The sequence below is a fragment of the Zea mays genome, chromosome 1 (assembly GCF_902167145.1).
Source record: "Zea mays cultivar B73 chromosome 1, Zm-B73-REFERENCE-NAM-5.0, whole genome shotgun sequence".
Lineage (NCBI taxonomy): Eukaryota > Viridiplantae > Streptophyta > Magnoliopsida > Poales > Poaceae > Zea > Zea mays.
The window spans coordinates 240,287,109-240,299,694 of record NC_050096.1 but is presented as its reverse complement, the minus strand read 5'-3'; the positions used below and the strand labels follow the sequence as shown (position 1 = coordinate 240,299,694).

At 41.1% G+C, this 12,586-nt stretch overlaps 1 protein-coding gene across 1 annotated transcript; it reads left to right on the top strand.

Moving 5' to 3' along the window:
* The first annotated feature begins 5,040 nt into the window (after positions 1 to 5,040).
* On the top strand, positions 5,041 to 10,660 carry LOC542707 (mitochondrial chaperonin 60). The gene is made up of 17 exons (NM_001112220.1): positions 5,041 to 5,260; positions 5,687 to 5,818; positions 6,085 to 6,244; positions 7,313 to 7,488; positions 7,577 to 7,672; positions 7,976 to 8,080; positions 8,181 to 8,267; positions 8,358 to 8,447; positions 8,509 to 8,589; positions 8,675 to 8,743; positions 8,923 to 9,000; positions 9,094 to 9,189; positions 9,327 to 9,426; positions 9,587 to 9,690; positions 9,770 to 9,875; positions 9,978 to 10,056; positions 10,301 to 10,660. The coding sequence occupies exons 1-17, from the start codon at positions 5,192 to 5,194 to the stop codon at positions 10,401 to 10,403; spliced, it is 1,731 nt and encodes a 576-aa protein (NP_001105690.1). The 5' UTR covers positions 5,041 to 5,191; the 3' UTR covers positions 10,404 to 10,660.
* Positions 10,661 to 12,586: the final 1,926 nt, after the last annotated feature.

Here is a 12,586-nt window from a genome sequence, read left to right as displayed (position 1 = left end):
ATATTCATATTTAAATCATCCGTCAGTCAGCCACTTCCGTCTAGTTGATCTGATCCTAAATAAATATCACGATACCCGATGCCCAGATCAAAGACAAACAATGATTTTGATTCTAGTCAATCTCAATAGTGCAAGGTGCAAGAATGCAAGTGTTGATCCTCCGGCTATTCTTCTCCCTTCGTCTTTGCGCTTGCACCAGATGGCCGCGGCGGGCCGTATTTCGTTGGCAAGCAGCGTTGCGCCCTTTTTCGCCCGACTGCACGACCGACACTAGCAGGAGCATATGGGGCCGGGGTGGTGCAGGAGTGTATGGGCGGGAGGACGGGAGATGGCGAAGGCGTAGGGGCTCGACAAATATACCTCGTAAAGGGAAGACAATGACGAGTGAGATACATAAGCGATACAATGGTGAGGCTGTCGGAAGGAGTTTTGACCGAACTTTTCTTTTTTATCGAGCATAGTCTATTTACCTAGTCTATTGGAGTTGGTCCCACGGAAAGAAAAACGTTTGGATGATAGTTCTCAGCTAGCAACAAAAATATGGGGAGAGCTTACTCTTTATCTTTGATTTCAAATTTTAGTCTATAATATAGTGCACTCTACGGTGCAAAACGATGTTTTGAACGGTCATATACACGATCTGCTCGTCATAACCTAAGCAGAACTTGAGAGTTGGTGTGTGTTGGTGCGCTCTAAGAAGAGGGGTGTTCGATCCTTTTCTAGGTGCAAGAGGAGACATGTTCATTGAACCTAGATGCCCTCACCCAACACTTGATGATCATCAATTAGCAGTTGTATGTAATGGTCGTCATTGATTGTCATCAAATGACAGTTTCTCGTAATAGTCACAGTGATGGCCAAGTTAGCAGAAAAATCAGAAGAAGGGAGAGGTCGTCTAAGAAGGAGAACCTGAGAGCTGATGTGTCTTGGTGTGCTCTGAGCAGAGGGTGATTGCTCCTTTTATAGGTACATGAGGATCCAGGTTCATTGAATCTAAATGCCCTCAACCAGCGCTTGATGGTCATCAATTGACGATTATAGGTAACAGTCAGTATTGATTATCATCAAACGATAGTTTCTCGTAACACTCACAATAATGGCTATCAACCAGCAGATCGTTTCTTTGTCTTGACTCAACATGCCACGACCTAGACCAGCCCGACCTAGAGAGGCGAGCAAGCGCAAGTGTGGCACATCAGTCTCCTTTTTCTAACTTCACATTCGATATAAACCAAGGGTGTCTTTGGTTTGGCTTTTAAACGTGCTTTTGCTTTTAAAAAACCAACATATCAACCAAAGGGATAAACTTTTAGTAACCTACTTCCATAAAAGTAGCTTCTTCTAGTTCATTTGCCACAACAACCTTTGACGTGCTTTGCTTGGTTGTAGGGCAAGTCTTTCCCCAAAATTACCCACCATGCTATTATGAGTGTACCGTTTCGTTCTTTTTCCCGTCATTCTTATATCCTATCGAAGACTCGAACACATCTATCTGGGCTACATGCGAGGCGGCGCTCGGCTTCTCATCGCGAGGCTTCTCCCCAGCAGCGCTCGTCTACAGCGCGAGGTGGCGCTCGTTTTCTCCCAGGTGGCGCTCGTTTTCTCTCCAGGCGGCGCACATCTTCTTCAGCAACGAGCCAACGACGCTCGTCTCATCTGGCCATTTCTCACTGGCGACACTTGTTTCTCAGTAGGCTTCCAACAGTGGCGCTCAGACTCCTATCTCCACCGCCGGTGCTCGCTGTCCACCGAACGCAGCAGGCCTCCGTCGGTATTTACCGGCTACGCCCCTCTGGTTCACGCCACCATCGCAAAAAGGTTCTGCTCACCAAGAAATCAATTGTTTTCATTCTATTGGAGTAGAACAAACCTGGTGGTTGTTTGTTCAATTCACATTTGTTGTGAAATTTGTTTTCGAAAATATGTGTGGTGCAGTATATTCGTTTGATAATTGTTGGCATCGCTTCCTGATTCATGTGCAACTGATAGCCGACTTCATTTTTCTGTAGAATTGCTTTTACGTTTACAACATAAAGATAGCATAGCTATGGTTTACATGATCATTAATTTGCATATTCTAGCAAATGATAATTGTTTGTATGTTCACATAGCAAATAATTAATTATCACGGTTCATATTTTTTGTGCATGATTGGTAACTTACTTTGATTGATACTGAAGTCAATAAATAATGGCTGATAAGGCAGATTGGTGTGATGCAAATGTTATACATCCCATTGATATCTGCAAAAGAGATAGAAGATGGGAATAGGCCCATGGGGGTTTTCACTAGGACATGGTGGAAAAATTTGGTAAAAAAGTATGAAGAAAAACATGCCTAAGGCTTACGAAGAAACAATTGAAGAACAAGTTGGACAACATGAAAAAGGAATATACATGGTTCATGGAGCTCAAGAATGCGACCACTGTCCTTGGATGGAATGAGGCAAAGGGAACTATTGACTGTTCCAAGGATTGGTGGAATCAACATCTAGCGGAAAGAATAATACCATGTCCTTTTTCATTAATCAATTTGCATTCATATATATGGCCTGATTTGGTAACTTGTTCATTTAATTTAAGAGATGTAGCAGAAAACAAATGTAGACTTTAAAGTCTACAAATAAGTATTAAAATATTCAAACAATCACATAAACACAGAAAACAATATATGTTTCAACATAACAAAAGCATAGCAGCCACACATCACGCCTATAATTTGTCAACATGCCTACTAACCACATCAACATACCAATCTATAGTCCGAGTACCGATTGCCAGCAACAACCTGCATAGCAATATACTATCATGCTAACATGTTTTAGGCATTGACATGTTTTGGCAGCAACATGTTTTTGGCAGTGGCATGTTTTCTGGCATGATTTGACAACAATGCTTTGCGTGACCTAAATGTTCGGTTTTAGGCTCAGTTGTTTTTCCTCAAAAGAAAAACAACTGCTCTGTAGAGAAACTAATAGTATCTTCTTATGAATCATAAACTCTAATGTCCTTTTTTCAACTTTACTTGTCTTACGATTTTGCATGATGTTATCGGCCTAGAAATCAATGCTTCATGGTAGCACTAGGCATAAAGCCCGAGCCCGAAGATCGAAACCCGAAAAACCCGAGCCCAAACCCATATAGCCCGATACGCGACACCTAAAAAATTTGTGTGGGTAGTAAAACTTAAAACCTGATATTATTTCGGGCTTAATCGGACAGTAACCTCCGGTATCCGAAATACCCGATACTCATGTGCCAGTCCGCCATTCGACGATTCATCATGCTGGATTGAAGATTGAACCAGCCAGCAACTACCATAGATAGATCAACGTGCCTCCCATTCCCCAACTAATCAAGGTCAGTTTCACGGTCAAATATTTTCTGGTCTGCTCATTTGCTTCTGGTTCTAGAGTGGACTATTTCCTGGTTTGCTCATTCGCCTCCCCCATCATACAATAGCTTGGACTTAAATCTGAATAGCTGAATTGCTTTAAATACATATTTTTATTGCATGTTATTTGGACAGTATGATATTTGGACTGCATGTTGTTTAGGCATCTGAATAACCAAATTGCTCTAAATACAGATTTCTATTGCATGTTTTTTTTTGGAATCGGGTAGAACGGGCTACCCATACCCGAATCGAATTTTCTAGATACCCAAATTTTCAGGTTTAGTTTAGATCGAGTACATTTTCGAGTATTATTTCTAAAAGCTCGAATTGTGAAAAGCCCAATCTAGCCGACCCAAAAAATACGGGCTAAATCAAATGCCCAAACTATCCGAATACCCGAATAGCAGTCTGTCATGTACATAGTTTATTTGGTGCTCAGACTATCGCATATGTAGCCAACTAGCCATTATAGGTTCATTAGCGAGCTTCATTGCACGTCGCTTATTGAAATGACTGGTTCAAACTAGCTGCCATTTTATTTTCACGAATCAACCAGCAACATAGTTGTTTATTTTCTGGGGAACTTACATAAAAGCCTTTTTTTTCCGCCTTTCGCAGATCCAGTGAGGAGTGAGGACGCCATCTAGACATGAAAGAAGGGATCTTTTTCTTTTGCGCTGATGGAAAATATGCATTTGATGCTTGTTTATCTACTTCTATCTTCCGTCCTGGTCGATGAAGCTCTGTGCTTTTGCGTACTTTGCAATATTATTGGACATGTTCGCCTGTCCTCAACGGTTATGCTTGTCTTTTGTTGCTGGAGCATCTTGTTGATCTCCATGGACCTTTGGTTGTACCCTAGGTCCCGTGTAACATATGGATGGATAGACCGAATTCTTGAACATTGTATGAAACCTATGCTATGGTTCTACTCTGGTACATGTAAATATTTGTTAGCGGTTATGTTTTTTCCCTTGACTTGCTTGCGACAACAGGCAAAAGCAACGATATTATTGTGTGTCGCAACAGGAACAGGAGGGAGCATGGAGTGCACTTCTTGTTCTAGTATATTGAGGCCTCGTTTGGTAGAGGCTCCATGATTCTCTAATACAGTGATTCTGAGTGATTTTCTATTGCAAGTGAATCTATTTGACGAAAACTGTTTGATAAATAGGCTGTGAAGTGATTTTTGAAGGATTAAAGAGTGAGAAGCAGGTTGAGAGTGGTGGGAAGCAGGTTTTTTTGCTCCCAATTTCTAGTACAAAGTAGAGACTAGATTCACTTCACTATTAACATGAAGCAGTTCAGATTTTTATAGTTTGGTTCGATAAGAGTGATTCTCGCTAAGAGCGGAGCTCCTGAATTGTCCCCCGAAAATAAGTGATTTCAATAATCAATATTCTGCGCCGTGATATTCAGATTGTTAATGGGTTAGAAGTGGCGGGCCGCAGCCCAGAAATATCAAAGCCCACTTTGAAGACGGCAGCAGCCGGAGCGCGGCAGCGCCTGTGCTGGCTGCCGCGGCCGCACCCCGCCGCACCCTGCGAGGCGATCAACAACCAGCAAAACCCTAAACCCTAGTGGATGTTTCTAGAGCCGCCGTGCACCCTCATTCGTCTCGCCTGCACTGTTTCTAAAATCAACCCGTCCCCCACCTCCTCGCCGCCTCGCATCCTTTCCCCCTCCGCAAGAAAGAAAGCGAAGCAACTCTCCGCCGCCTCCATTCCTCCACAGCCCACACCAACCAAACCTCTCGCCGACAACAGCCTCGGTCCCCGCGCCACCATCCGCAATCATGTACCGCGCGGCCGCTAGCCTCGCCTCCAAGGCGCGGCAAGCCGGGAGCAGCTCCGCCGCTCGCCAGGTGAGAGCAGACTCGTGTTTATACGCGTGTGATGGGTCTGATGGAGGATCCCGCCCTCAGATTTGGTAATGTTGGCCTGGGGTTCTAGTAGTTCTGCGTGCAGGGCTGTGGGTTTGCTGCATGGTGCTGTTTATTTTGGTGGCGATCTGCCGGAATCTGTAGTTCGCTCGCGCAAAATCTAAGCTAGCTCGCTAATGGCGTACTGGCGTGGGGTTTCACATTAATCTACGGTGGTGAACTCGTCACTACCGTCCTCCAGTTAGCTGTTAGACACCGAATACACTGATTGGCAGTTGAGAAACATTGATCTGATCCAGCAGAAATCGATGTCTTGTGAAATTCGTTATTTTATTGTCGTGTAACCTTGGGGCATGGCAGTCTCTAATTGATCACGCACTCACCTCTGTTGTGTGTGATGCTTTATAGGTTGGAAGCAGGCTTGCCTGGAGCAGGAACTATGCTGCCAAGGACATCAAGTTTGGTGTTGAGGCCCGTGCTCTGATGTTGAGGGGTGTTGAGGAGTTGGCAGACGCTGTCAAAGTGACAATGGGTCCTAAGGTATAACCACATTCTTATACAGATGACAAACAGTTACTGATCATTATGAATGACTACCAAATTTTCTTAATACAACACATCATCGCATTCTAGTTATGCTGAACACTTGCATGTCACTTTCCATCCTGATGTCAATATTCTAGGAGCCACAAATGGTCACTATTGCACTCACTGATTCCAATACTGTTTGGTTTGTTTTACTTTGTTGTAATACTGTTGCCTTAGTTGTTTGTTTTGTACTTGAACTTATCGCCTGCCTTCTGTAGGGGCGCAATGTGGTTATTGAGCAAAGCTTCGGTGCACCGAAAGTCACAAAGGATGGTGTGACTGTTGCGAAGAGCATTGAATTTAAGGATAGAGTAAAGAATGTTGGTGCGAGCCTTGTGAAACAGGTTGCTAATGCAACTAATGACACTGCTGGTGATGGTATGACATCCTTTGTGCTGATTTTGGTTTATTGTGAACAAAGAATGGTCTCTGTAAAAGATTATTAAGGAGTTTGTCTTCTGAACTTCCAAACATGTTACTTGTGTGGAAGTATTCCTGGAGTAGATGGTGCTGTTTCTTAGTTTCATCGTTGCTTTGCTACTCATATTTGTGATACACTGGTTGGGTCTTCGGCAAGGCAGGCCAGGCACTGGGTCTGTTTTTTTACTGACCTTAAAGTATAGGTCACGGTTTCGAAGCAACCTCTCCGCATGTGCGGGGGAGTCTCAGGCACTGCTCTTTTACTGTTTGGTTCTTTTTGGAATTGGAACTGTAGCATGTGATCCAATATGTCCAGTATTGCTCCTTGTTGTCTTTGCTATTTTGTTAAGTTTGTTAGCTCTGGTGGTGTGCATACTGTTATTTTTCTCCCTTGGTGTGAATGCCAGCCTTGGTTGCTTCTTCGTAATAATATTACATGATAAGGTTATCTAATTTCTCGTTGTGGCTAATGTTGAAGTGTATAAGTGGATTGTCTACCCTCTTTTGACAACATAAGTTTTTGGGTTGACTGGTTAGTACATCCACTCTAATATGGTATCATGGTATCAAAGCCAGAGGTCTCGAGTTTGAATCCTAGCAGAGACTTCATTTGTGCCTCCGCTCCTTTATTTCTACGTTTGTGCCTTTCTTTCTTGCTGGATGTGAGTGGGGGTGTTGAAGTGTATAAGTGAATTGCCTACCTTTTCATGATAGCTTAAGCTTTTGGGTTGATCTGGTTAGTGAATCCACTCTAGCAGTTAATAATATTATTCTCCATCCTTAAAAGAGGCATATTGCATCTTGAAATAAGTCTATACTAGTGTGTAAAAATCATACAATTAGATTCACATTCCAAAGTTGTTTCAATATATATTAGTTTTTGTAGCTATCAATAATATATTTTGAGAAAAAAATAGTTAAAAGTCTGACCGGTCTAACATAAACTATGCCTCATATTGTTGAATTGTATGTAGCTTGTTGATGCTTTCTTCGAACTGTACGTGATCTGATATCCAAAAAATTCAGGTACCACATGTGCTACTGTTTTGACAAAAGCAATATTTACTGAGGGGTGCAAATCTGTTGCGGCTGGAATGAATGCAATGGATTTAAGGCGTGGAATCTCAATGGCTGTTGATGCTGTTGTGACCAATCTGAAGGGCATGGCCAGAATGATTAGCACTTCAGAAGAAATTGCACAGGTATATCTGCAGCACCCTAGTTACTTTATTTTGTTCTTATCCTGTCCATCCCTCACCTTTTTTTATTCTCTCTATCCTGTATGTAAAGGTGGGTACAATATCAGCAAATGGAGAAAGGGAAATTGGTGAGCTTATTGCCAAGGCTATGGAGAAGGTTGGCAAAGAGGGTGTGATCACTATTGCGGTAAGTTAAAACTAAAGCCTACATGTGATACCTTTTTAGGCTATTCGTCTATGGCTCTATGGACCCTTCTGTTTCCACTATATGGGTAGTCCACTTGCCCTAGTATCTAAAGTAACCTTACGGTCCAACACTGAGGATAAGTTGGCTCATGCACACAGCTTCAGTTGATTCTAATTGTGTACAACCCTACACGGCTCTGTTTGTGTGGTCTACTGATAAGTGCACATTTTGATTGTTTCCTTGTTTTTGCTCTTTTCTGCATTGTTCTGTTTCAACTTATTGGCTGATTTAAATGTTCTGTAGGATGGCAACACCCTTTATAATGAGCTTGAAGTTGTGGAGGGTATGAAACTTGACAGAGGTTACATCTCTCCGTACTTCATTACCAACTCAAAAGCCCAGAAATGTGTAAGTGCCATTTATTTTTGCCTGGTAGTCTATATGTTTCTTTGAGACCTTTGGTTGTATACAACACATGAATATCTTAGTTGTACTTTTTGTATCGCAGGAACTGGAAGACCCATTGATCTTAATTCATGACAAGAAAGTGACAAATATGCATGCTGTGGTTAAGGTTTTAGAAATGGCTCTAAAGGTATTCTGTTTGCTCTCATTTAACGGTAACAGTATTGGTTCATTGTGGGCCTTTGCTGATTCTTTTTTTTTCATTCTTTGCTTGGAACAGAAACAAAGGCCTCTACTGATTGTTGCAGAAGATGTGGAAAGTGAAGCATTAGGTACTCTGATTATTAACAAGCTTCGTGCAGGCATCAAGGTAGGTTCTGTCAAGTTTCTCTGTTTGGTACCATTTCTGTTCTAATTGGAACAACATTCAGGTCTGTGCTGTCAAAGCTCCTGGTTTTGGGGAAAACAGGAAGGCAAACTTACAGGACCTCGCTATCCTTACCGGAGGAGAGGTAGGCTTCACAGTTGTTTCTGGTGTGCATTTTATTTCTCTGTATAATTAAAAACGACTTGTCTCATCAATTCATCATGATTCAGGTAATAACTGAAGAGCTAGGAATGAACCTTGAGAATGTTGAGCCTCACATGCTGGGTTCATGCAAAAAGGTATAGTAGATGATTTAAAAGGATTTTTCTATTGATTTGGATTGCAGCAACCTTCAGCCTTAAGTCACAGTATTCTAACATGAGCTCAGTGTTGTGCAAGTACCAAAATCTGTTGTGTTTGTACATGTGCTTTGATGTAATACTATTTTATGTGCTGAATGACTTCCTTTTCAATACAGGTGACTGTCTCTAAGGATGACACTGTTATTCTTGATGGCGCTGGAGACAAAAAGTCTATTGAAGAGAGGGCAGACCAGGTTCGTGCAATATTACTTTTGTTGTGCTGTCTTAAATTGCTTCTAACTTTCTGGTTCTGATAATTTATGGATTATGGATTATGGATGTTGCAGATTAGATCAGCAGTTGAGAACAGCACTTCAGATTATGACAAGGAAAAGCTCCAGGAACGGTTGGCAAAGCTCTCTGGAGGTGTTGCTGTTCTGAAGGTGAGGTTATTGACCTACTGTATGTATTTACGAATGGTAGATTACATGTTCTTGTTTTATATCGTAATTGTAATAACTGTTACCTGTGGCTCTCTGATATTTCCTGATTTTGTGCCTATGTGTGCATCCTTTCCTAGATTGGAGGAGCCAGCGAAGCAGAAGTTGGTGAGAAGAAGGATAGAGTGACAGATGCACTGAATGCTACTAAAGCTGCTGTTGAAGAGGGCATTGTACCAGGTAATGTATCAATTAAAATTTCATGGGGGGGGGGTGTTTATGCTGATTTCCTGTGTTATTTGCTCCTACTGATTCCTGTTGCATCAGTATTTGTGTTAGTTATTCCTGATTTCCTGTTGCGTCAGTATGCCCGGGAGTCAATCTTTAATTGTGTATGCAGGTGGTGGTGTTGCTCTTCTCTATGCATCGAAGGAGCTCGATAAGTTGCAGACAGCAAATTTTGATCAGAAGATTGGTGTGCAAATCATTCAGAATGCTTTGAAGGTCTGGGAGAAGAATGTTGGATTTTTTCCCCCAGATTCATACTTGTGTGCTAAGCTGGCGTGGAATATTTTGTATGCAGACACCTGTACACACCATTGCCTCCAATGCTGGGGTGGAGGGAGCAGTAGTTGTGGGCAAGCTTTTGGAGCAAGGAAACACTGACCTTGGTTATGATGCTGCTAAAGGTATGATGATCTCTTAGTGTTTGCATGCCAATTTTTGCAAACAGTAAAGATGGGGATGTTTCTATATATGTTTGCTGATATGTCATGAATGATATTGTACAGACGAATACGTTGACATGGTGAAGGCTGGTATCATTGATCCGCTAAAGGTCATCAGAACTGCATTGGTGGATGCTGCTAGGTAAACTGACCTTTTATTTTGAACAGTAGGAAGTTATTAATTAGTTTCCACGGTGAACTCGGGGAGCCAGCAGCCAACAATGATGAGGTTGTAACGTTCAATACTCCGCTCTATGGCTGTTGAATTGGCAACAATTTGTTCAGCTTGTCTTATGACCTAAATTTGTTACTGTGAACTACCGCTCTCTGCTTTTTTTAATGCTGGTGTTAACAAGGTTGCCCTCACTCACTTTCACATTTTGCAGTGTGTCGTCCCTGATGACCACCACGGAATCCATAATTGTAGAGATCCCCAAGGAAGAGGCACCGGCTCCAGCAATGGGTGGCATGGGTGGAATGGATTACTAAGTGTCAAGCACACCCACGATACAACAACATCAAAGCAGAGATGACGAGGTGGTTGTCAGGAGGATACAATTTTGAGGCTGCGGACGTAGGACCTCAATATCTCCAAGCAATAGTGGGGGGATAATAAACATGAGCAGTAGTTGTTTGAGATCTGAAGCTGTAGATCAAGATTGGATTCTGACACCTTGTGCTGAACCAAGTGTAGTCTGATTATTACACATTTTTTGGCTGAGTAAAATCGGATTGCCGTTCTGTTTTGCCAGTGTCGCGACTGTGCTTGTGGGCTTGCTTTGCTTTTGATAATCATAGCTTTCTGCATTCTGATGTAGTGTGGCTGCGTGATGTTCCGTCGGTGTAACATTGTTTTAAATCGCCGTAACCTGTCTCTTGAAAACAGCAGATAGCCGGCTAGATTAATCGTACGTGAACTAAACTGTACATGAGCAAAAAACTTCCAAGAACTAAATTTTGCATTGAGCAAAATCTGTTCTCAAAAAGATATTACAACTACAAAGTGTGTTTTTGTTTTCGGTTAAAATCGGACGCCCCATTGAAAATTAGTCCTTAGTTCCTAATTTAAAAGTGAGCATATATTAAATTATTATCACTCATCCCAAATCTAATATCTTTAGTTGCTCTATATATTTTTTAAAAACATCATATAAACAACTCAGTAGAGTGTAGTGGAGGAAGATATTATTTGTAAAATACAATAATCAATCAGAGATGGATGATGATGATTTAGGGCAAAGCTCCAGCTCCTGCTTCTTTAGCTCCAGATCCTGATCCTCGTGAGAAGCTGATCCTGCTGATTCTTCTAGAAAATCAGAATTATTTTTAAACTGTTTGGCAAGTAAACTGATTCTTGTCTTCTGAGAGTTGGTGGTCTGTGGCGATTGTCTGTTTTACCCTTTGCAGTTCAACTTTGTTACAAACCAATAAGTAGGATGCATATACAGAAAAAATATGAAACAATAACATATAAAATATTCCCATCATAGTAGTGCATAAAATGGTCTCAAATGTTTAATACATAAATTGGCTCGTTATGTTTTTGTCCAATGACAATTGCGGGTAATTTCGATCAAACTTTAAGGGGAGGTCCATATTTGGTTGGTTGAGGAGCTGTTTTAAGGGAGGGTGGAGCAGGTTTTTTTAGATCCCACCTTTCTTCACAAAAACGACTCCTGATCTTTCGGCTCCACACGAGAATCAGTTTTAAAAAATACCCGTTTGGCACGGCTCCTCTAGATCCTCGCTTAGAATCAGGAGCTGGAGCTGTGCCAAACGGGCCCTTATTATGTGTACCATGCTCTCATGTGCACCATATATATTTCTAATTTAAAAATAATAGTTGTGTACCACGATCTCATGTGCGTTAGATATATTTTTAATTTAAAAATAGTAGTTAGTTACATGTTACAGTTTCTATATGTTATACGGTTAGATTGATTATATTTTTTATTTTAAAATGGTTCATATATGTATATATTTATAATATAATATCTATCCTTCATATAATATAAATGAACATAAGTTAAAGTGGTACAAGTCGAGCGCTTTATATTGTACGAGCAGAGTTTAAGTTCCTTGCATCCTATTTTTTGAATATTAAAATGCGGGAAGAGAAAAGAAACTCCTGCTTAAGGACTTGTTTGGTTTGCTCTCAATCTATATACAATGAGCGAGATTAAGTTTAAATTCCAAAACAGTCAAAAATCTTCTTAATTCTATGTAATCCATATGGAATGAAAATAACTGAACTTGTTCGTTTTCTTTCCGGTCTATAGTGTTTGGAGTGGATCGAGTGAGTTTAAATCCACAATAAGTAAAAAAATGCTCATAATACCTCACAATCATGTTCAATCCACATGAGATAGAATAACCGAATAATATCTAAGAGGGTGTTTGGTTTTTAAGGATTAATTTTTAATTCCTCTATTTTATTTTATTCTAGTACCTAAATTGCTAAATGTGGAAAAGTTTCCGTATTTGACAATTAGTCCTATAAGCCGAACAATACCTTAATATAGTACCCGTTTATATTTTTGTTGTTGCTATTGTACTGAGTTAAGCTTTGTTTGGTATGGTTTCGGATGATTTTGGCTCTGCCACTTTTCATCCCTATTCTCACCCATTGTAGATGAAGACCGGAGCCGCTGCGCAATGGTACCACGAGCGGG

Excerpts from the sequence above, each read along its gene's own strand:
- LOC542707 (NM_001112220.1), top strand. The coding sequence starts at position 5,192 with ATGTACCGCGCGGCCGCTAGCCTCGCCTCCAAGGCGCGGCAAGCCGGG. Across the intron at positions 8,590-8,674 it reads CTATCCTTACCGGAGGAGAG|GTAATAACTGAAGAGCTAGG; the intron begins GTAGGCTTCACA and ends ATCATGATTCAG. Across the intron at positions 9,427-9,586 it reads TGAAGAGGGCATTGTACCAG|GTGGTGGTGTTGCTCTTCTC; the intron begins GTAATGTATCAA and ends TTGTGTATGCAG.